The 25,866-nt window shown below is 31.8% G+C and overlaps 3 protein-coding genes across 4 annotated transcripts in view; 2 read left to right on the top strand and 1 right to left on the bottom strand.

The window, feature by feature from the left end:
- Positions 1-1,382: 1,382 nt before the first annotated feature.
- Positions 1,383-4,555, top strand: LOC148623647 (countin-3-like). The gene is made up of 7 exons (XM_088565623.1): positions 1,383-1,519; positions 1,759-1,966; positions 2,218-2,353; positions 2,560-2,672; positions 2,992-3,087; positions 3,408-3,548; positions 4,409-4,555. Exons 1-7 carry the CDS (start codon positions 1,514-1,516, stop codon positions 4,504-4,506), a joined length of 798 nt encoding a protein of 265 aa, XP_088421749.1. The 5' UTR covers positions 1,383-1,513; the 3' UTR covers positions 4,507-4,555.
- A 2,567-nt stretch (positions 4,556-7,122) lies between these two features.
- LOC148623646 (uncharacterized) lies at positions 7,123-20,941 on the top strand. 2 transcript variants are annotated; one of them, XM_088565621.1, is made up of 9 exons: positions 7,123-7,321; positions 10,056-10,275; positions 10,548-10,705; positions 11,033-11,115; positions 13,283-13,306; positions 13,852-13,958; positions 16,195-16,365; positions 17,467-17,583; positions 19,456-20,941. In XM_088565621.1, the coding sequence occupies exons 1-9, from the start codon at positions 7,245-7,247 to the stop codon at positions 19,558-19,560; spliced, it is 1,062 nt and encodes a 353-aa protein (XP_088421747.1). In that variant the 5' UTR covers positions 7,123-7,244; the 3' UTR covers positions 19,561-20,941. The 2 variants fall into 2 exon arrangements, with proteins under 2 accessions (XP_088421747.1, XP_088421748.1); XM_088565622.1 differs by lacking the exon at positions 13,283-13,306 and having other exon boundaries at positions 7,124-7,321.
- The window catches only part of LOC148623645 (uncharacterized), a 19,735-nt gene continuing 14,742 nt past the window's right edge, over positions 20,874-25,866 (bottom strand). Inside the window, exons 6-7 of the mRNA XM_088565618.1 lie at positions 24,834-24,895; positions 20,874-24,312 (exon numbers count right to left, since the gene is read on the bottom strand). Of these exons, the coding sequence (XP_088421744.1) occupies positions 23,344-24,312; positions 24,834-24,895 (1,031 nt within the window). The 3' untranslated portion in view covers positions 20,874-23,343. The remainder of the gene's footprint in view (positions 24,313-24,833; positions 24,896-25,866) is intronic.

Raw genomic sequence — 25,866 nt, 5'->3', positions numbered from 1 at the left:
ATGTCTTATCCAAATGTTCCTGTCTCTTAAACAGAATTGGAGGATTCCCATTTGCTGTCGCCATCATCAATACTCACATTTCTCCAAAAATTCCTAAAAAACCTAAAAATTCAGAAAACGTGACCTTGGTAGACTACGATGTACCTATCTACAAAAAATCACTTCGAACTTATTTAGTAATATATAAGTATTTATTAACACTATGGACTGTTCTGGAAAGAAAACAAGAGCAGTTCATGTCTGTACCTGTATCACCATCATAATGTAATTGTCAGCACACTTGTTTATAAACACTGAGCAATTTAAAAAAAAAATTACAAAGTGGGTTACAAATTTTCATGTGTGATGTCCTAATTATAGCCTGTACTGCTGAAAATGATTAAGTTGTACATATGTATTATTGTCTTACCGGGGTAATACGTTTTGAGTCACAAATTTCACAAAGTAGGTAAACCTAAGCGTGACACACAGACGGACAGACAGATTCGAATTGCCATTAGTCTTATCTATTGGTGACAGTGACCTAGGTAGAAAAAAATAACAGTATCTACAGGGGCGGATCCAGGATTTTTTCCGGGGTGTCACCATTAAATAAATCATAAGCTCCTGTATACATTAACAAATGCTAATCAGGGAGTATAATGTCCAGATATTTTACTTCCATGATTTTATGTACTACATATATAAAGTCCCTGTGTTAATACAACAAGCGATTCTAGTTTCTTGGATGCAACTGGCAAAAGTGCCATTATTCTGTCCATGTCTCAATGTATATCGTAATGTACATGCATTAGTGCTAGACCTTTCAACCTATTCTGACCCATTGTTGCATAAAATGTGTTTATTGTCTTGAGCCACAGGCCGGAGTCTTCTATTTTCATGGAAATTTTTTGCAGTTTTCAACGATAAGCAAAAGCTTTCGATTGGTCTTGTTTTATTGTTTATGTATCCTATTATAAAACATATGTACATACATATGAGAGTGTAACCCCCTTTCATTACTCGGTACTTTTCCTGTTTTTGAGGACTACTCGTTACTCGGGACATTGAGTACCGTACCCTGAATCTTAAAAAAAATGATACTCGGTACTCTAAGTATTTCGTATTTGGCACTAAATGCTTACAGTACATTAAGCAGTACTCGGTACAGTTTTACTGTTAATTTCAAAAGTTTCTAGTATGTCTAATAATTCGTTCAATTCCGCTGGAGTTTGATTTTTTTCAACGTTATTTTGAAATTTTAGTTTTATTTAGTGTTTGATTAAAAAAAAGCAAATGCATGCCACGTTCATGTCTAAATAGGAATTCGTGCCCCCAACACGAAACCAAAGTATGGCCTACAAAGGAATGATTTGTAGTAGTTATTCTTATCGTTAAGTGTATGTGTCCTATGACATTAGAAAGATTTGGAAACGCAACCATTTGTCAACAGGGATAGATAACTGTTATCTGACAATTAGATATAAAGTTAAGGTTTTCACGAAATCGCCACTACTAAAGTTCATCTATTAAAATGAAGGTAAGCTAAATATGTAATATTTGCTCTATCTCTAGAAACGAATTAGTTTTTTTTCTAAATTTCCTGGTCCTCTATATATTACCTTTAAAAATGCCCAACATGCTTACTCTCGGTTATTAGGATGTCTTAATACTATGCTGAGATATCTCTCCGATCAAAATACGCAAAAATCCTTCATCTCATTAAAACTATAAAACCGTTTTGATACCAACACAACTCTTGTCCTTTTATTGTTGCAGGTGTTTGGCGTGAGTCTCGCTTTGATGTTGGTTTGCCAGACGATGGCCATGTCATTGTTAATGGAAAGACCGAATCAGAAGTCAGCTCACAGCTTTCTAAAGAAGATCGAGTACATTGAGCCATACAACAAAGTAGGCGCTGACCTCTGCCCCACGTGTGTCTCATTCACGGGTCAAGCAATCAATGCTCTGCTGAACATCATCCTGCGTAAGATTTTTTTTAAATTTTATGTAAAAATATATAAAATATATCAGTGATTTTGGTCCAAACACTTTCTCCTTTTAAATTATTTTGGAAAAAATGTTTAAAGCATTATGGCAATTTACTGAAGAGTGTCTAAAATTGTGTTAATTTTATTCTTGAAAATGATTACTTAAGTTTTGTGTTTGGAACTCTTTAAATCATAACATCAATTGAAAAAAAAAAGAATTTTGAATTCGACTATATGTTGTGTACAGAGGGAGGAGTGGTTGGGACTTGTGGTGCAATATGCAATGCTCTCGCACAAAAGACTGGCAGTCAGGCCCTTGGAGAAGTGTGTACTCTCCTCTGCGACATTGCTGGTGTTGAGGAGTTCATCAAGCTCATAGAAAAGTAAGTTTTTGAACAAGTATAATTACTAAATAGGCATACTAAATGCATATTGAAAAAATACATAACACACTCTAAAACTATATATACGTTTTTAGGTATACTGTCTTATATATTTATAATGTCTTTAATATTACAAACAATACAAGCACGCACGAACTTGATAATAAATTGATAAAATGTCAACTCATTAATGTTCTTTATTTAAGAGCTGATTTGGACCCAATTTATTTCTGTGAATTGATGAATTTGTGCCCCATCAACGACAGTGGTGATGCCAAAATCACATCATTAACCATAACACCAAAATCTGGACCACAAGGTATATACGACTTAAAAATTGTATGCTATTATTTTTTTCATCAATATAACTGTAGTTTTAAGGGATTTCACAATAGAACTGCATTGGTGAAGATGTTTAATACTACATTTACCTTATAGAAAAGGCGTCGAAGAAGTAAGAATGCAGTATCATATTATAAAGTTTGCTAAAAGGTAACGATAGAAAGATAAAAAAAAACATGTATTTGTTTATTTTTGTTTAAATTTCAAAATCTAAAGAAAGAGAGTTTAATATTATTTCGGTGTTTCAATAAAAATAAATTGTTAATCCACATACAGATTAATGCTTACCTTTATAGGACCAAGGACTATTGACTTCACATACAGTTCAAACAACGGTACGGGTACAGGGGAGATTGTTCTAGAGGTTGAAACTGTAGACGGAATTCCAATCGGTAGGTAGAATTCCACATTGAATCTCAATTGCATTGTTTTGCAACATTTGGGCGATTGACTTTAAAATCTATAAATAGTGAACATGACTGGATAAGTGTAACTTAATAGTATTACCTGTCACTCCAAGCAAGAAGAAATTCGTAAAGCTAGCAGAGAGTAAAACCAGACGATTACAGACTCTTTTAAAAATGTCAGTGAAAAAGAAATGTGAAAATGTTAGCCAACCTCTTTATTAAAAAAAAATCTAAATGTATTTATTGGCATTTCCAAAAAGTCAAGCCATAATTTTTAAAATCAAGATTGTAATGCATTTCTCCAGATGGCTCATTCCTACACGAACTTGCTGGCCCAGGTAGTTACCCAAGTACTATACAACTAAAGGCTGAAGAAGATCCAGACTGCGATCCAACACAAGGACCTTGTGAACAATGGCTTCCTGGAAGTTATACACTTAAACTCGGTAGGTTTCGTATTGAAATAAGAATTTAGAATATATATATATATATATATATATATATATATATATATATATATATATATATATATATATATATATATATATATATATATACACACACACACACACACACACACACACACACACATATATATATATATATATATATATATATATATATATATATATATATATCCATTCATTCATACACCGAGTACTTATCCATTAATATACTTGCTTGAACAAGTGATATAAAGTTCAGCATGTCATCTAGTGTCATCACAAAAGAAGCTTATGTAAGCAAAGGTTAAATTGTCATTTACATAGTCCTCGTTACCAAAGTCTAGACGAAAAATAATCCTCACAAAAAAACGCTTTGTTATCCGTGATATAAAAGATATTTTTCGCATAAAACTATTACTCGGATAAGACTACTACTCGCAACTTTTTAGTTTAAATGTTCGAAAAATTATGTTATGAGCATTTCCAAACCTTTCTAGCCATTTGTAACGGAGAGTACGTCAGCATTGATTCATGATAAACATTATGGTGCAGTTTGTATGATTTTAGTTACTTTATGTTCTTTGTTGTGTATGTCGGTTTTCCATGTCTGGTCTTTGTCCCTTGATTACGTTCTTTTGAGTACCGCTATAACCTTGGTTCCCTTGATTACTCTTGTATAATTCATCCCGCAGCGCAAAACACAATCTTGCGGTTTCAAAGCCACACATCTGTTATCGTCGCCTCGTGGTAGAATTTGGACTAAGACAACAGATTTTTTTTTATATGTGGTGCTTATATCCCTATCTTTAACTCCTCTTAATGAACAGTACAACAATAAACATTCTATCTTGTCTTTTCAGCCATCTGTAACGGAGAGTGCGGCAGCAAACATCCTCACAGTCAGATTTACGACGAAACTGAGGCCACATTCGAAATCACAGAAAACAATCGTACATAGCAATAAAGATATTTAATAATAATGAGGCAAAATAAAGCTTTTAGTCATAGATTTTTTTATGACCATGATTTAAGAACTGAGTAAAATCTTTCAAAACATCATTGGTTCCTATACTACACCAATTTTATTTTCATCTTTTGAAGCGAGGAAATATCTCTTAGGGTATTAAACAGACAAAAATACTAAATATTTTGTTGCAATCTTTTCCTATGACCTGAAAAGTCAATAGCAACATGCTTTATGAGAACCTAATATAAACAGTTGATTTTGTCCAAAAAAAGTCAAATGGATTTTTGCTGCGGTATTATCTTGTGGCTAAGGAACAAGTATCATAACATTTTGTGTAAGATAAATATCATTGGTTTTCGCATAACAGTTATACTTCGCTTTTAATTCAGCCATATCCGTGAAATCTAGACGCTGACATTTTAAGGGAATGTTGTAAAATGGTGGTTAAAGATATCAAAGGTGTTGATTTGTCATAACCTTCCTCTCCCCTTCCACAGTCGATGGAAATATACGAAAATACGAAAAAATACGTCTTTTTGGGATATACCTAGTTTGACACGTCGTTTTTCGCAAGTTACTGAATCGATCCCGTTGCTTCATGTGCGGTCGAATAAGCATTCCTATGCGAGTTCAAAGGCGTATTACTTATCCCGAAAAGTGATGAATGAATAGCAGAAACTTACCATTTTCTGACAACATGTTCGAGCTTTTTTTTTTTTTTTTTGTTCAACCGTGTTAGCGATATGTACCGTGTTAACGATATCGCGTTAACTCGGCTGGTTTCTGCGAAATAAGAATCCAAGTTATAGCTAAACACAGGATCGATCAGTTGATTGATTGATTAGGATGTAACACTCTATGGCAGTTATTTCATAAATTTCAGGACGAGAACGAGTGAACAATCAAACACACCTTAATTTGTATTAGTCCAAAAACGCTGAGCAGGAGTATTATACCGCTAGCTCACAGTAGCAGAAGCATGCAAGTATGCATGTCACCCCACTTGAACACATTATTCTGACTCCAAGCCGACCAGTCGTCATTGTGTCCCGTTAATATAAGTTTGCAATATGAGTAATAGCAGCCCTCTGAACGGTAAGCATGTATGTCCTGCTTCTCAAGCGCGGCATCCGTAACAGTGAAGCTGGTGAACTAACAATATTTCCAAAGAGTAATCAAGGGAACCAAGGTTATAGCGGTAATCAAAAGAATGTAATCCAGGGACAAAGACCAGACATGGAAAACAGACATACACAACAAAGAACATAAAGTAACTAAAATCATACACACAAAGTAACAAAAGTAAATGAGCAACTCGGACTCCACTAAAAACTGGGAGCATGGACCAGGTGCACCGGTAGGGTAAGCGTCCTCTGCTTTTCTAGAAACACCCGCCGAGTTGCTCATAAAAAGTCAAGTCCGGGGTAGACAAACGAGAAAAGGAAAACTATGACCCGTTGAATAAATCAGTTTTCATGGTGTTGGTGGATACACCATAACGATCCACGAGTTCATGATGACGACCATAAAACTTCTGTAGTGATGACTTCAATCTTGTAGCAACAAATCCTTAACAAAATCTTCAAAACACGTTCTTTGAATTTGTACATAAACTAATACTAATATTGTTACATAGAGCCCCTTAAGTAGGTTGTATAGACCGAGATACAGTCGTGCTGTTTAGCGGTACCGCTACACATTCACACCATGTTTTTTTTTAAATATCCATTGCCGATATAAATGCACTGTGTATAAACATTAGACCTGCATGGCAAGCCAAAGTGGACAAAAATCAATATTTTGTAATATTAAAAAATGAATATTACAATATATTTGTCGTATTCAATGACGATTTTTTAATACTTGAAAATCATTTTGTAATATTAAAAATGTGACTGATTTTCTAATACTACAAATTAATTTTCTAATATTAAAAATTCAATTTGTAATATAACAAAATGTGTGATATTTCATAATATTACTAAATCAGGCATTTATACTAGAAAAGATTTTTTAATATTAGAAATTTATTTTGTAATATTAGAAATTCATTCTGTAATATTAAAAATTCATTTTCTAATATTACAAATTCCAGATTTAGTAATATCATAAAATATCACACATTCATTTTGTAATATTACAAATTGAATCTGTAATATTAGAAAATCAGTCACATTTTTTAATATTACAAAATGATTTTCTAATATTAAAAAATCGCAACTGAATCCGACAAATCCATTTTCTAATATTAGAAAATCATATATTAGAAAACGAATTCATAATATTAAAAAAGTGTTTTGTGATATAAGAAATCTAATTTGTAATATTAAAAAATCACATTTTTAATATTAGAAAATGCTCATTTTTGTCCACTTTGGCTTGCCATAGACCTGACTTTAATGAAAAAATGGTATAAATGATGAGTGTTAATCAATACTAGAGTGTCACCATGCATCTGTACTAAAACTATAATACGCTGGTTCAATAACGATTTTGTGAGTTTCGAAAACATAATGCCTAATCTTTAAAGTTTCCTAATCCATGCCGTGCACTAAGGATTAAAAAATCCCGCAATTTAACTTTTAATCACGTGATTATCTCCAAGGCTTCTCATTTGCATAAAACTGTTTAGACATGGCTGCCGCCTTAGGCTAGATCAGATGCCTGGTAGCTGCTGCACGCTATCATGTTTTCTTGGGTTTAATAATTGATGATTTTGATTTCCCACGATGGCAGCTACGAGAGATTACCAGCTTGATTTAGATACCCATAAACAAAATGTGTTCGTGACTCAATTGCATGAAAGGTATGAATTACTTCTTGGACTAGGAGTAGGAACTGTTTCAGATAGGGGATCACAAAGGACAGATTAGTTTCACGAAAGGACTTTATAAAAAAGATCCCTAGTTTATTTTTTAAAGTCTACTATTTCTGTGAGCCCAGGGAGTGTATATAAAGTCCCTAATGAGGCTAATAAATATAATTTCATTTTACACTCGAATATGCATAAAATGAAATCTATTTTACACAAAATAGACATTAAGTCTGACTAATGGCAAAGAAAATTTGATTATTTAAGAAATTAAATGGATGATACAGTAATTGACATAAATTATCATGTGAAGAAATGATAATATTTCCAAACCAAATGGCAATATCAAGGTAAAACTATAAAGCAACCGCAATGTTATTGTCTTAGTACTGTTGGGTTAAACCAGATAAATAGCTGGCTGAATATGTACAGCTTTTATTATGAATAATTGTTCCCAGTATATATTACAATAAAAACAGGCAGTACTTAACTGCCACTGGGATTTGTTGGTAGAATCAGTAGTCAAAACCTAAACGGAAGATACACTGATGATATTATGAAAATCCATCATCCATAATATTTTTGTCAGAAATATAATATTTCTCATTAAGATCTGGAAAACTTTTTCAAGCAGTGTATGGGACTTTTTTTTTCTATAACCTGCATTCAGAAGCTTTATACAGGCATCACTAAGAAGTCATCTCTCAGGAACTATTTTACTAGCTCTACTGGCTTTAGCTAGTGGTTTGCTGTTTTGACACCATTTTACAAAAGAATACTTTCACCCATGTTAATTAATTATTCTCTTCATTACCAGTCTTATTTGAATTACATCTGTTTTCAGATATTTGATACACATTCCCACCAAAAGGGATATTGTAAAGTTGCAGCTTTTTTCAGACTAGATCAAACATTTTGTGCAAATAATTTTATAACCAATGATAGATATAGCTAAACTTCCACAATCTCTCTGGGTGTAGTTTATTCACTCTTGATGAACTCTACTCCCATACTAAACTCAGGAAATTATAAGTACATGTAGCAGTAACATGTTAATAATGTAAAAACATTATAAAACTGAAGATGATACTTGATGTAAAAAACAACTTCAAGGAAAAAATGAATTGGTTGATTGACTATGATTTAATGTCCTATGGAAAAAACTCTCATGCATTCAGGACAGGAAAGATTGATCAGTTGAACAGACCCTGTTTTGAAATAGTTCAACATGCTGAGCAGGATCTTTATTACTCTATGTCATAGAAGCAACAGCTCATGGGTAAGCCCCCCCCCCCCACATCAAAACCACGACCTCCCAAACTGAAGGTAACAGAAAAATGAATGTAAGTACATGAAGTAAATGTACATATATATATGCATCATACAGATGCGAACAAAATAAGAGTAATACTGGTTTAATGTGACACAAACTTTTTTTTTATAATATTAAACTATGCACCATGATTGAGGTATGATTTTGTAATATTTGTATTTCAAGGTTGTTTTATAATGTAATTTACCTTTAATTTTAGTGTATTTTAAAATACCTTATTATACATTTACAGCCTTTTCTATTTTTGATAAATGACATGTAAATCTGAAATAAAACCAACGAAGTTCTAGCAAAATTCTATATATCCTGTTTCCTGGAACTAGCAAAGTTGGTAAATAGCCACTGCCTTTACAGAATATCAAAAGTACCCCAGTAACTAATAAAGTCTTACCAAGATTCAAGCTTTCATCCAAAGGCATCAATAGATTTTTGTTCACTGTTCATGGGCAATGAGTAGTCAAGATTCAGTACAACTTTGGGTGCAGGAAAACATAAAAGACTGGACTACAGGTTCCTGGCTTAAAGGCACTTAAAAGTTTGTGGCTTATGAGTACTCCCTTAACGTTGAATAGTGGTGAGAAAATACAACAATAAAATGAACTATAAAAATCTGTCGAAGCATATTTTACACAATCCAAATCAGTTTTATTTCAGATCTAAATTCAAATAACTATTGTGATTGAAAGATTGAAGGATTTTTTTTAATAAGAACACATTTATTTTTAAAATCTTGTTACACTTAATAACATTAGGCATTCCAAGCATATCCTGGTATTATCTGTTTAACTGCACTTGTCCAGGGAAACAACTTGGTGCACAGTAATACATAAAAAAGCAAAAAGAAATCTATCCATATGTTATAAACCTACAATACACTTCAAACACTCAAAATATGAATGGACCATGGACTTCAGTATGTGTTAATAAATTGTCTGAAATAACTCTTTAATTCTTTTATTTTATTCCTACACAAATATTTAAAATATATGTCAGCAGTATTTGTTTTATATCAGTTTTATATTCATAAACCAAAAGGATGTCTTATATTTTCTTCAAGAAGTCTGTAAGGAATAGACACATCATAAAGTAATGTTCATAGTCTTCCAATTATTGCAGTAGTTACATAGATTTTTATTAGTTAATTTCCATTTATACAATTTACTGCAGTAGTTTCCATATGAAAACTCTTAAAGAATTCTATTGTCTTTTAGAAAAAAGGATAAATTCATTGTTAATTTTTTTTTCAACATCCAAAACTTTTAACCAGTTATTTACACCAAATTCTCCTCCTTAGCTATACTGGAATTGTTCAGTAGTTTGTTTGATAACTTGTTTACATCTTGTATACTGTTGTTCATCATGTAAGTTTAAAAAAATTCAAATCATATTTTTCAGGGAAGATGAAGATGATGTCACAGCTTTTCCTGTTGTAAAAGAGTCTGGTGATCGACTTCTGGAAACTGGTGTCAGAACTTTACAAAAGACCCTACTTTTAAAGAAAGAGGTAGAAGTAGCTAAAGTTGATGCTGACCTTGAAGAAGCAAGACGTCGATTCAGGGAGCGTATGGAAGAATGCGCACAGAGGAGGATACATATACAGAAAAGGAGACAAGAAGTGAGACCGTTGACCTGTTTTTTTAACCTTCTAAAATTAAATTGTATTATGTTGTAAAGACAAAAAAAATTATCAAATAAGAGAGAACATCCCAAGCAAATAATGTATTTCTGAAATGAGTCAGTTTTTAAGAATATCAATTGTCTTTTGTGGTAAATTTTGGCAGGACTTTTTGTTGTTGTAACTCCTTGTTGTAACTGGGAAAGTTTACACATTAATAGTATTTCTTTAAATATATCAAAGTAGATAATTATAAAAAATACTTTTCTCAGATAAAACATCAGATAGCTGACTGTGATAAATATATAAAAGATTATGATGCCAAGAGAAAGAGAGCTATACAGAAATACCAGTCTGAAGTTGTTGCTAAAGAACAGAAAACAATTGAACTTGAACAGCTCAGAGTTCAACTGGAGGATTTTAAACAGAGGTTTGTAGTAACACTGTCTTGGTACTCTATTGTTAGTTTGTTGCCCTCAGAAAGTTGTGAGATGTTGGTCTGGTGGATTTAATATTTATTTTTTTGCTTTGGAAAGTTCTATAAATTAGAATTGCTGTGCTTCAGGGTTAATTTTGCATGGAAAAAAAATCTTCACTTGTTCAAATCACATTGTTCACACTGATCTAACTGTCTTATTTACTGGTGACCTGAAAAATCAAATCACAATAATTATTAAATTCTTGACATAATTTCTTATGTCTTGAGCCTAGTGTATCATAGTATGTAGAATTTTGTATAACAAATATATATTTTCAGACAAAAGTATTTGCATGAGAAAGTAGAGAGATACAAAAAGTATTCAGATTACATGATAAGTGTAACAGAGGCAATGCCAGATGGTAAGACTTTGCAGTATGAGAAGTATTTTTTGTTGATATTTACGTGTGTTCCTTATTATTCTGTTAAATCATGAATGTAAAAGAACCAAAATAAATCTACCCACTTAAGACATTCTTCCTTACAACTGATGGTACCATAAATGTATTTAGCTGTGATGTGATTCATTCATGGATGAAATTGAAGATGTTCTATTTTTAGCTCAACTGACCAAAGGCCATGTAAGCTATTGCCATCACTTGGTGTCCGTTGTCATTGTCATCATCAACAATTTTTCAAAACCCTTCTTCTCTGACACTACTTGACCAATTGGAACCAAACTTAGTATGAATGTTCCTTAGGGTATCCTGCATAGAACTGTGTAGGGACTTTTGATCTGTCGAAAAACATGGCCTCCATTACTAAAAATATAACATAGGGGTCAGACAGTAATTTTTCACATATATCTCCAAAACAGTTAGGTTTAGCCAAATTCTGACACAAGTAATATTGTTCAGCATGATAAGATCTATCTGTGGTCAAATTTTCATTTTAATCCATTAAGGTCTCACTAACACTTATATCGTTTTCATTTCTTTACATGTTAAACAAGTAATTGTAAATGTTTCACTGTGAATTCCCAGGACAAATGACACCTCAAAGTTGCATACCATTGCAAAGCTTGGAAAATAAGGCTTTCAAAATCATTATTCTAATGGTACGATGACAGTAGAAATTCTTCACAAAATTTACTTGAATAAAAAATATTAAAAAGCAACATTTTTGCTTTTTCTGATAACTGACAGCATGGAGGCAAATTACTCATACATGTAAACAATATTCATACGCTTTTGTAGTAAATTACAAATACGATTTTAAAATACACATTCTCAGCTTTATTTTGACTGCGTTTGATCAGAATACACACAATTAATGCACTTACAATGCATATTTCTAGGTTCAATGTGTTTTTGGTAATACATAGGGGGTGGCCTTTTGACCCGGAAATGGTTAGTGAGACCTGAGCCATGTTGGAGTTATTGACCTTTTTTTGACGTTTTTTTTTGTTGCTATTTTTAATGTTGTTTTTATTCATACACTTTTGTAGTAAATTACAAATATGATTATAAGGTACACATTCTCAGCTTTATTTTGACTACTTTTGATCAGAATACAAATACACACAAATAATGCACTTACAATGCATATTTCTAGGTTCAGTGTGTTTTTTGGTAAGACATAGGGGGTGGCCATTTGACCCAGAAGTTATTAGTGAGACCTGAGCCATTTTGGAGTTATTGCCCTTTTTTGACGTTTTTTTTTGCTATTTTTAATGTTTTTATTCATACACTTTTGTAGTAAATTACAAATACGATTGTAAGGTACACATTCTCAGCTTTATTTTGACTACTTTTGATCATAATACAAATACACACAAATAATGCACTTACAATGCATATTTCTAGGTTCAGTGTATTTTTTGGTAAGACATAGGGGGTGGCCATTTGACCCAGCAGTGGTTAGTGAGACCTGAGCCATGTTGGAGTTATTGCCCTTTTTTGACGTTTTTTTTGGCTATATCTAATATCTTTCAAAAATCTTCTCCTCTGACACTACTTGATCAATTGGAACCAAACTTAGTATGAATGTTCCTTGGGGTATCCTACATAGAATTGGTATGGTGATATGTGATTTGTTGAAAAACATGGCCACTGTTACTAAAAATAGAACATAGGGGTCAGACAGTAGTTTTTTGCATATATCTCCAAAACGGTTAGGTTTAGCCAAATTCTTTTAATTGTTGAAATGACCCTAAGGCCTACAAATGTCTTCAGGGATAAAAGTTGTCAGATGACTCCTTGTAAGAGTTGTTGCCTTTGAAAGTGGGGAAAATGACCGTTTTTTTTTTTAGTTTTAGCCAATATCTTGAAATTTATGATAGAAAGAAACTTTCAGTTAGTGAAATGATCTTTACAATAAGTCCTACCAAAGTTTTCTTGAGTCAGAATTGTTGGACAACTTCTTGTTAAATTTATTGCCCTTGAAATGCAAAATTCAACCAGGTGAGCGATTCAGGCTCCTGGGGGCATCTTGTTTGTTTTGTTTCACCTTTTGTGAAATGTAAATGTTTTCTTGTATATCTATTGTTACATTGCATATTAATCTACTATTTTGGATGGAATATTTTAGCACAAGTCAGATCACATTTCAGAGGTATATAACAACACATTGGTTTAGGTTTTAAACTTGACATATGTAGTCATATTTTTACTAAAAATTCTCTCAATAATGACCCCTTTAGTATATAGACCAATTAAAAACTCAGATATGAAAGCATGTTAGTATTGCTTGGAGTTTAAATAGCAATTTGCTATAATGTATAGCTTTTAGAATTTATGTAGACATTACAAATATAATTTTATGAAAAGGATGATGTTTGATGTAAAGCAATATAAGATGTGGGATGGTATATGTAACTAAGTTAAAGGGATGGTGTTTGGAGTAGTTAAATATGTGAGAGAAAAAACACTTACTGTAATAGGAAAAGTTTTAAAGCCATTAGATATGTATTTCAGTAGTTATCATTAACTTGAACTGTAACAAACCATATGTTTTGTGAAAAGTGGCACACTAGAATAATGTAAACTTAAAGGTACCGGTATAATTTGTTTATAAAGTGTTATACCTTGTCAATTTTGAGTTAATAATGTACTAAAAATACTTTTTTTGAAAATTAATGATGTCTGCTTTATACATAGACTATATAGCAGCTGAAGATAAAGTGAAAGGTCTGATGATGAGACACAACACATTGAGTGAATCTAATAAAGATTTGATCAATAATCTAGTCAATATGGGAGATGAGGTAAGATTTGATTAATGATCTAGTTGATATGTGAAATGAGGTTAGATTTGATCAATAATCTAGTTGATTTGTGAGATGAGTTTAGACTTGATCAATGATCTAGTTTATATGTAAGATAAGGTAAGGTTTGATTAATAATCTAGTCGATATGTGAGATGAGGTAAGAGTTCATTAAAAATCTAGTCAATATGGGAGATGAGATCAGATTTAATTAATAATCTAGTTGATATGTGAGATGAGGTGAGATTTCATTAAAAATCTAGTCAATATGGGAGATGAGGTCAGATTAATTGATGTGGGGGATGAGGTAATAATATACCATTATTAATCTAGTCAATATGGGAGATCAGGTCAGATTTGATCAATAATCTGGTCAATACGGGAGATGAGGTAAGATTTAATTAATAATCTAGTTTATATGTAAGATTAGGTAAGATTTAATTAATAATATAGTTTATATGTAAGATTAGGTAAGGTTTAATTAATAATCTAGTTTATATGTAAGATTAGGTAAGGTTTAATTAATAATCTAGTTTATATGTAAGATTAGGTAAGATTTAATTAATAATATAGTTTATATGTAAGATTAGGTAAGGTTTAATTAATAATCTAGTTTATATGTAAGATTAGGTAAGGTTTAATTAATAATATAGTTTATATGTAAGATTAGGTAAGGTTTAATTAATAATATAGTTTATATGTAAGATTAGGTAAGTTTTGATTAATAATCTAGTCAATATGGGAGACTTTCGTCTGCTATGTACCATATCATTAGAAAGGGACAACTATCTGTTAAATGTTTAATTGGCCTTAAATAGTAGTGAAGCCAATTATCTTATACTGGTGTGAAATTTGGAGGTATGGTGACAATGGATATATTGAACATGTCCATTTAAAATTTCGCAAACTTACACTTAAAAAGTCGGCTCCAGACATTATGGCATTGGAGAATTTGGAAGATGGCCTCTTGAGGTAGCAATAAAATTGCACATGATCAACTATTGGGCTAAATTGGGGACATGTTAAAATTGAAAGTTGAAATCTTAATGACTAATATCTAGATCTATATATAGCAGTGTAGCATCAATATATATAAAAAGGTCTGAAAAATTCCCAACAATGTTAGAACTGTCAAATTTGGGATGCAAATTTTTGGTCGTTCCCTCTGTGGGACTCGAACTTGTACCGCTTTGATATCTATGGCAACACCGCCTGCACAAAGTCAAGCGCCCTAGACCACTCAGCCAGCTAGGCTATATACTGAATATATATATATAGTAACATAGTGTCAATAAGCTTAAAAATAGAATTAAGGCTTCAAGTATGTTGAATATTTTTTAAATCACATGATCATGATAGCCAATGAAAAAAAGAATGTTACACCATATGTAATAATATACACTGCTCCATCAGATCAAATTGATACAGGAAAAATAATGTAAGCATAGAAGGCTCTGAAAAATTCCAAAAGTATGTTAGAACTGTCAAATTTTTGGTTGTTTACTCCGCAGGACTCAAAATCGTACCGCTTTGACATCTGTGGCAACACTGCCTGCACAAAGTCCAGTGCCCTCGACCACTCCGCTAGGTAGGCTATACTAAAAACAAGTTTCACTGGCTGTGTCATTCCTCTTGTTTGGATAAATCTAGTGTTGTAACTTAGTACACGATGTATGGTAGTACAAGACAACTCATCTAGGTGTTGTTTGGTAGTGGTCTAGGGTGCTTGACTTTGTGCAGGTGGTGTTGCCACAGATGCCACAGTGGTAAGAGTTTAAGTCACTCAAAAATTTGCTTTGCAAATTTAACAGTTCTAACATCATTGGGAATTTTTCAGACCCTTCTATATATATAAATATATGAGATTGGGTTAATATGTGGGATGAGGTAAGATCAAGTTATATGGATTACCTGCCACTTTCAGGCTTACATTGTCTATCAGGAAAAAAATCTACTTGCCTTGTATACAAGTTTGATTTGAATTGGTTGCATTGTGATTAAGATTTTTTAAGTGTTATTCTGAACAACAAGTATTTTCGGGCTGGCGCAAGCTACATTGTTCAGTGATATATGTGCTTCAGCTTCTCTTATACGGAAACATAAGGAAATTAGTTAAAATTCAAGATACACTCACAACCGTAGTTACATCAATATTGATTTCTTAAATATGTGCATAGTTAAAAAATAATCCTTTCCAAGATATTTCTTTGATACAATGCTTTCCTTTTTTTTGTAGCTGGACATTTTAAGGCACGAGTTTGATATTGAAAAGTCAGAGCATGACAAGGTGAAGATGTCCAACAACAGGATTCTATCACAACTACAGCAAGAACATGACAAACTTCAGGAACAAAACAAACATGATGAGCAAGAGATTATGTTGAATAAAGGAGATATTAGAGAAAAGGTAAAATACAAATTACATTGTTATACTGTAAACATATTCATTTTCCATATAATGAATACTTGCAGATTTTTTCAAATGGCCTTACATGCAAGTATAGATATTTAAGTTTTAGAAAAACATGGAAAAGCAACATAATGTATAAAAGTTCAGATTTTGAGGGTACTTTTTTGTGCTTTCTCTGAAAGTAGTAAAAAATTGTATTTTTACAGTAATAAAAGGGTGATAATTATAGGTTTCGTAATGAGTCAAGTTGAATATCTTGAAATATCAACTCAAGTTATTTTATTTCAATGTCATAACAATTCAACCTTGGTGAGTTAGATATAATGTTTATATTCAATAAAGTGAGTTGATATTATATGTATATGATATTCAACTTTCATGAGTTATAAAACCTGTTTCACTAAATAACCTAAGAAAATCTGACCACTGAACATTCAGCATCAGCCTTGGCTTGTCCATCTGACGATCCTACATTGTAGCTTGTTATGGGAGAACAATGTAATCATATTTTTATAGACAGTGTGATAAAATTCCACATTATAACCAACCATAATGGTGTCGTTTTAATATGGGTTGTTCTTATCACAACACCCATGGTGTGATATCACAATCTTTTAGCTGTCCAGAAGAAGGTAATACAACCAAATCATACAGAAAAGTCGATTATCCAAGGTTGTATGCTTTGAGTGTGTAACTTGAAAATTATAATACTGGTAGATGAAAATAAACTTTCAATTGATGAAATAATCCTAATAACAAGGCCTACAAAAATCCTTATATGGTCCAAATTGTGTGACCACTCCTTAATAGAATTATTACCCTTGAAAGTAAAAAAAACATGATTTTTGTGATTTTTTGGTGATAAGTAGAGAACTGCTATACATATAAAAAAAATGTTTCGCTTAATGAAATGATCTTTATGATATGACCTATAGAAGTCTCCATTGGGATTGAAGTTATAGGACAATATCTTGTTAGAGTCATTGCCCTTGAAAGGCAAAATATGACATTTTTGCAGTTTTTAGCCAATAATTTAAAAACCATAATAGATAAAAAGAATCTATCAATGAAGTTTAGTAAACCATTAGATGTTTGTAGAATGCTGACCTTGGTCTTTGTGTGATGGCAATCAACAACATGGCAGAAGGATGTAGGAAGTACTATGATCCACCTGTAGAACAAATGAAATTTGAAGATAAACTCATGAGAATTAGGGTAAGACTTCTCAATGTGTAAAAAATGATCATTTGTCTCAACATTTTCACTATCCCAACTTTTTTAAATCCCTACCTAGAAAGCTGAAAGGGGCTTGAGATTAGCACCTTGTCTGTCTAATTATAATTTCATTGGAAAAATCTCAGCAACCTTTCAGGAGAAGGATGTAAAATTTGGTGGAAGCTACAACTTGATGGATGGTATTCAACGCATTGCTTTTGTGCCAATGAGTATTTCATTTTTGTAAAAAGATCTTTTCATTTGCACCACAAACCATATTTCAGTTGTGCCAAAAAATACAAATGTAGACTATTTAAAATGCACCAATTTCAGGTGAATTTAATATAATATTCATACCTTCTGTACCTCTGCTCACATGGAAGAGGAGGTTTGATATTGAGTGGTATGCCATTTAATTTTAAAGGTTAGAACACTGGTATTACATTTACAGCATAATGTAGAGGATTTAGTCATCTTAAATTGTCCTTTAAGCACTGTTATACATGTTTGTTTACTAAAATTCAGCAATTACTTCACAGGTCTTTTCTGTCCCAAAGGGATTTAATATTACTGTCATTATAATAGTCCCTGGTTTACAGTTATTATGAGTACAAATCTGTTTACTTGAAACTTGAGTTATTTACCTTTACCTAAAGGTTACCAAGAAAATAGCTCAAATGAAATAATTGTTTTTTTGCACATAGGAAATGCAACCTTGTGGTGGAAATACAATTGTAAATATTTCAAAAATTGGTACAAAAGCATGACGCTTATATTTTTGGTATAGCTTGCTTGAACAATCAGCTTCATGTATGCGGCTAAGTTGTTTATTTTTTAAAGTTTGAGAATTTTTCATGGAAATTTTTGTGATGTAGAATGATTGATTTTATTGTGTTAGAGACATTTGGCACAGTACCATATCCATGAAGTTTACATTATATTTTTAGCAGGTAGAGGACTATATGTCATGCAATACACATGTATTGTCAAAATGCTTGTTTGAATTTATTTCACAATGATAAGAAATACACTGCCTATTATGTAGTCAATAGAGAGAATTTTTTATGTTTTTTTTTAACCTTTATGTTTGATGAAAAATATTTTCTTTGGATAGATTTTTGAGTTAAATTTTGGTATTTATTGTCTTTGTAACTGTATATTTGAACCTTGTATTTGATCTCAGATTTGTGTTACTCTTTGAATTTTATCCCCTCATTAAAGAAATTATGAAAGGAATAGAAATATGCCAATTATTTTATTATACCCAAGTGAAAGTGCTGGAATCAAATTTCAATGATTTTTACCAAAATTGCTACTTATTTAGCCCTAAATTCTTATTGTAAACATGTCACAGTCACAGAGTACCACTAATTTTTTTAAATTATTCTGTAACATCCTAGTAAACACTTAAAGAACTACAACTCTTGAAGGAGATTTGACTTGTTACATATTTAATCCTGAAGAAAATCTAGAATCTTATTTCAAAATCACAATCAGTTTTATATTTTGTATTGGATTTGTGACTTTTGTATTATACAAAGACAGTTAAATGAATAACCTGGTTACAAGATGTCTTTTTGTTGTATTTGTAGTTGCACACTACACCAACTGAACATGTTGTCCAATTTAATAAGAGAAAGTTTTTTTGTTGGAAAACAAGTGAAATATTTTGTTATCTTTGATAAGACATAAACCAACTTAGAAGATTGTATTCATGAAGGAATATTGATACCAAACAGGAGGACTGTTACAAACAAATACTTAAGGCAGTGAACTAGTTGTAAAAGTGACTTTCTTAGTATGTTACTAGGTGCTTTTAACTGTGTTTTAAGATGTTAAGTAACCATTCAATTGATTATGATATACTTTTAGGATTATGTTACTGATCGAGTAGATGTTGCAAAGATGGCTGGAAGTAGTAGTACAATGCAGGGAAGTGCTGACATTCATAAAAGCCGACATAAAAAGAAGGCATAGCTGTAATTTGTAGTGCTTGTGTTTATGAGAGTTAAGGGTGAAAGTTGTCAGAGTGAATGTTTCAAATACTTGTTAAACAATTCAGCAAGATTTTTAAGTATTTTTTTACACTGATTATTAATACTTATAATTGAAAATAAAAAATCAATATTTTTTTCACTTTTCTTTCATTATCCATCAACATTTTTCGTGTAATTTTTATGCTTCCTTATTTGACGTTTTTTTATAGTTGTAATTTTATATCATATTTTTATGCTTTATTTTTTTTCACCAAAAAGATTTAATCAGTAACAGCTTATTTTAAAGTAGCCATTATTATTTATGAATAATGTAAGTTTTATTAGCCTTTTTGGCTTACCTGTGAAGGGTACATAGTAGTATATGATTTGTTCTTCAGGAAGCATTCAATCTTCAATAGTAAAAAAATTAAGAATTCTTTTGAACATGGCACCACAGGGGTTGAGTCATTGACAAAATACTGTAGGCACTGAAAAGGTGGAGTAAATGGATTGTTGAAATGCATGAAAGATATGATTTTTCAAACTGGTAAGATAACTTCTGTATCTATTTGTGTGCATTATACTTTACCAAAATTTGCTAAGTACTTGACCACTAGTTTCAGTGTAATTCATTACTTTTGTAGAAATGATTTTTTTTCATTGTTACATTATCATATTTTATAGCTGGTACTTTCTGTTTTGTTAAATAAAATAATAAATTCAATTTAGAGAACTACATGTTTTTACATGGTATGTACTAATGTTCAAATTAGCACAACATTGTATCAACAAAAGCCCCCAATGTAATTTTGGTCACATAGCTTAGATTTTAAATTTGTTTCATGCACATTAATTTTCTGTGTTAGATTACTGTAAATATCTAACATGAGTTATATTTGTATAGCATTTATCTACGTAACCACACTGCCAAATTTTCGATCACTGAGGTTTAAATAAATACTTATATTTGTATATAAGAAGGTTTTTGAGAAAAACTACAATAAAGTTGTCTTGACAAGTCCGTAGGAAGGATGAAAGTACTAGAAAATATTGAAGTCATTTTTCTTCGAATTCAATCTTTATAATTTTTTTACTATCTTTACAACTTTCTTTACTGTGCATTTTTTGAGCTGTGCATACATTGTAATTATTTTTAAAATGCCTTCACTTTAGTCTATTTAAGCAATCTTAAAATCCCTCGAAGTAAATTTATTTTAGATGCATGAAATTATTGATTGAACTATTGATTGGTACATCCTTTTGGTTTTCAGTATAAGTGTTGACGAAACTTGCCAAACTATTGGAAACAATGTATTAAACAGGAAAGATAATTTATTGTGTAAACATGTTACACTGTTGATCAATAAACAATGTAAATACAATACTAGTTCTGTCCATGATTACTGTGATGCTGAATTCTTTATTTACTTGTAAGTATCACAGCAAAGTTCTGCAAATGTTTTACAAATAACTGACCTACTATTATCTTAATATATTTTGGAAACAACAGAGTAAGCTGTTTCAATAAATACCTTCCCAACTGAAAGAATGTCATTGTAATTTTTTTTATATATCACTAATAATAAATGAGTAAGTGTTTAACAAGAACCTTTAATCAGTCAATGACTTTCTTCCACTTATTTCAACTTTAAATTTCACAGAGGAAAATAAGCACTGACAATCTGTTGTATTACTCGTTACTTTTTGGAAAATGATGGGTCATAACATCAATATGTCTTCTACTGTTGAAAAGGTACTTAGGAGAGTAACAAATAAAAAATCTCTTTATGAAACATCAACCAAAAATGACTAGCATAAAAAACAGCGAAAAGCATCAATAAAATATAAGAACAAGAGGCTCCCAGGAGTCTGAATCGCTCATCTGGTTAATTTTTTGCCTTTCAAGGGCAATAATCCTAACAAGGACTTGTCCAACAATTTTGACTCAAAAGAAGACTTTTGTAGGACTTATCATAAGGATCATTTCATCAATTGAAAGTTTCTTTCTACCTGTTATAGTTTTCAATATATTTGCTGAAAACCACTAAAAACATAATTTTTCACCTTTCAAAAGCAATAACTAACAGGGAGTCATCTGGCAACTTTGATCCAATAAAGGCTTTTGTAGGCCTTATAATAAGAAACATTTACGGACTTGAAAGAATTTGGCTAAGCCTAAAGATTTTAGAGATATACTAGAAAACTTCTGATTGACCACTATGTTCTATGTTTAGTAACAGCAACCATGTTATTCTATGGATCAAGAATCCCTACATTAGTTCTATACAAAATACCCTAAGTAACATTCATATGAAGTTTGGTTCCAATTGGTCAAGTAATGTAAGAAGAGAAGATTTTTTATAGAAATAATATTAAAAACAGCAAAAATGGTTGAAAAAGGACAATAACTCCAACATGGCTTATCAGATTAAAATGAAAATTTAACCAGCAATAGATCTCATCATGCTGAACACTTTTAGAATTGGGCTAAACCTATCGGTTTTGGATATATATGTGAAAAACTGACCCTTATGATCTAATTTTAGTAATGGCCATGTTATTCAACTGATCAAAAATCTCTGCATCAGTTCTATGCTGGATACCCCAAGGACATCTATAACAAGTTTTGTTCCAATTGGTCAAGGAGTGTCAGAGAAAAGTTTTGAAAATTTTTTAATGACGACGGACGCCAAGTGATGGCAGTAACTCACATGGCCTTCACACGGCCTTTGTCCAGGTGAGCTAAAAATCATAAAAAAGATGACCAACAGATCTGCATAAATTACCAAAAATAAAATTTTCATTACAAAACTAATACATGTAATCTCTCCAAATACTTCAAATAAAAATGGTATCACAAATCAGATTAAGTTACAGTGAAAATTTTTATGGCTTATGTTCTGCTTCTGTGAATGGATATAGTCCAGTCAAAATAAATTTTAAACTTAAACAAACGTATACATGTACTGATGAACGGGTCAGTTTACAGCAGTTAAAAAGGTCATAACATTCCAAACTCTGCATTATACAGATATAAAGCAGGAGACAGTTAACAAAGAACAATATCATGACTAAAACTAAAATGAGATCAATGAGAAAATGGAAGGTATAACATAAGCCTCATAACATGTACTCATAAACAGTAAACAGGCCAAAATTCAATCCACATAAAAATAAGAAGCATAATTGATTATTGTCTGTTAGATCATTTTAGTGTAGTTTTTAACTTGTGATGTCTGGAATTGTCTCACAAAAAAAAATTGGTGGAAGTTATGAATCACTAGTTTTAATTATAAACATATAGAAATAAAATACTGTGAAAGTACATTTATTCGTGGATACCAATTTTCATGATTAGGGAAGAATCACAAGTTCATGGACTCTTGAATTCATGTTTTTTTCAGAATATACATCGATGGAAATCTCCTTTTCATTGGTTGGGAACCAAATTTTGTTGTTTGGCCTACCTACGAAAACCACAAAAATTGCTACCCAACGAAAAGTAGTACTTCCACAGTAGAGGAACAAATTTGGCATTTTTCATTGACTTCACTGAACAACACATCAATATTTTTAGTTTCTTCACCAAAACAAAAATCTATGAGGACAAAATATCATTATAACAGCATCAGGGTACTTACCTTGTACCAATTATTGTCTTCTATAGATGCACAAGCAGTCAATGCAAAAAAGACTGACAATAGTGGATTTTCTAAAAATCAAAATATGATAATTTCTATATGACAATGTCACAAAAACAAGAAATGCATATACAATGTTGGAACTACACTTTAGTTTCTATATTTTGAGTTAATGCCCTTGATGACTGTGTTTGCTGAGGTTCATCAGAATTTGATTGATTTGGTACTAACTGATTAGTTATTGACTGAGTCACTGATGTCTGGGATGTTGATATGAGTTGATTTCCTGACGGCTGACTATACTGAGACATGGCCGATTGTTGTATATATTGTACAGGTTGTCCTTGTAATGGAGGAGTCTGATGACGTATGATTTGCATAGACTGTGTCTGTGATTGAGGGTGAATAGTCTGCTCTGCCATATGTTGTGAGGCTGAAGAAGGAGTTCCATGCAGCTGAGTAGGCTGTCTTACTGTCTGAACTAGATGTCTTATCTGAAATGGCACATTATAATGTGACAAACCAGGAGATGTCTGTGAAATCCACTGTTGAGCATGGTATTGTTGAAGCAGTTGTTGATACTGCTGTTGAAGATGTTGAATTCTCTGTTGTTGCTGTGATTGAAGCTGACGTTCTCTTTCCAGCTCCAACTTTTCTTGTTCTAGTGTTGTGTTGACCATTATTCTAGTGGGACCATATATTCCAGTTGGTTGACTATATGTCAATTGAGGTTGTCCTACTCGTGGAGCATCATTAGATTTTAAGTCATTAAGATGGCTTTGCATGTACATAGTTTGCTGAGTTTCTGTTTTCTGTTGTATATATTGGTCATTAGTTGTTGAATTCTGACCTAGTACAGTAACAGGGTTATTAGCTAACACTAATGGTTGATTAGCCAATCCCAACGTGGTTTGGGATACCTCCTGTGAATCTTTCTCATTTGATTTGTCAGTATCACTGGACTCTTTTTCCTTTTTCCTCCTTTCAATTTCTAAGCTTAATGCCGACCTAAATCGCTCGTATTTTAAAACAATATTCTCTATGTCCTGTCTATTTAATCTCACTAACAATGCATCAAAGTGTTCTAATTCATTCAACCGAAATAAATCCCACTGAAATAACAAAGACAACACCATTACTAAAAACTATTTGTGAATAAAAGATGGTCAACTTAGTAATACAAAGAAAGAGCATCCATTTCAAATGGTAAAATGCAACAAATGCAGACAGCAGCATATAATTTAAATCCATATTAAACAGTAAATACATTTAGAAGTCATCACAAGAAACACACCTTTAAGCATGCTCTGCAAGGCCCCAACATCAAGGGCAATAATTCACCGTTCTAACACAGAAGTGTACAATGACACTAATGATGTAATACCATTATACAACTACAATTTTTTTTGGCTAACATATACCAGGATTATTTTTTTACAAGTACACTCCAACAATAAAGTTGTAAATTTAAAGGGCAGTATTTTGCACTGGGGTAATCAGAGACTTATGGAACAACTTTTTTTTGGTAAATGGTCTAGAAGTTTGTATGCTTTGAAGCATATGCTGACCAAAAAAAATAATTCTTAAGAGTTCTTCTTAATTATACTATAGAAATCAAACAATCTATACCCACCTTGAGTTTATGATCATGTTCAGGTGCCCCTCTTGAATATACATACAGCCAGTGAGGAATCTCTGTCAAAGGTTAACATTATTATTATTAATATATGATAGATAGCAGTGATTTAAATAAATTTCCCAGGGTAGTTATTTCAATAGTCCACATGTGAAATTTCTTGTTTTCACTCAAGAACTTTTTAATGGTAAAATACCTTGCCACTTTCTTGTCACTGACATTTAATTCACACCAATTGCCAAGTTCAAATAAACCCACAACATAGAAATAAAACACTGACAATATCTATTATAGAGGGTAACTGCGGTTCTATAATGGAAAATTTTGTTGTTTATCATTGAGGACTTTTGTAGGACTAGTCATATGGATCATTTTATTTCTAGTTATCATGGCTTTTCAAATATAAGCTACAACTTTTGAAAATCATCATGTTTGACATTTCAAAGCCAAAAGCTCTAATTAGAAAACTGACATAAAACTTGGACCATAAAGACATTTGTTAACTCTATCATAAGGATGATTTAATTATCTGAAAATTTTTTCTATCTTATATGATTTTCAATACATCATTTTTTGCCTTTTGAGTGCTATAACTCTAACAAGGAGGCCTCATAGAACTTCAACCCATTCTGACTTGTAAAGCTGTTCAAGACAAAGAAGGAAAGTCACATTTAATTTACAACGTCTCTAATAGTTTAACAGATGTATGAAGATAGTGAAAGTTTACCCCTTTGGTCTGAAAAAAATAGCAGTGGCAGTCATGTTTTAAGCTCAATCAGCATAATGGTAATTGACACCATTTTAAAATAAGTACCCTAATAATGCAGTTGACAAAATTTGGTAACAACAATCAAAAAGTTTCAGAGGAGAAATATTATCGGTACGAAATTGGTAGTAGTGAACAACCAAAATATGATTGTACTGATAACATCAGAAGATTTTATTCATGCACAAAACAGTTTCTGCTCAATCTATTACTCTTGCACTTGTAATCATATTTTGGTTATTTACTCTTACTCACAGACTATAA

This window comes from Perna viridis, chromosome 2, assembly GCF_037379345.1.
Source record: "Perna viridis isolate PV_CMFRI_1.1 ecotype Kerala chromosome 2, ASM3737934v1, whole genome shotgun sequence".
In the NCBI taxonomy this organism is placed as follows: Eukaryota; Metazoa; Mollusca; class Bivalvia; order Mytilida; family Mytilidae; genus Perna; species Perna viridis.
This window is presented reverse-complemented; position numbering and strand designations above follow the sequence as displayed.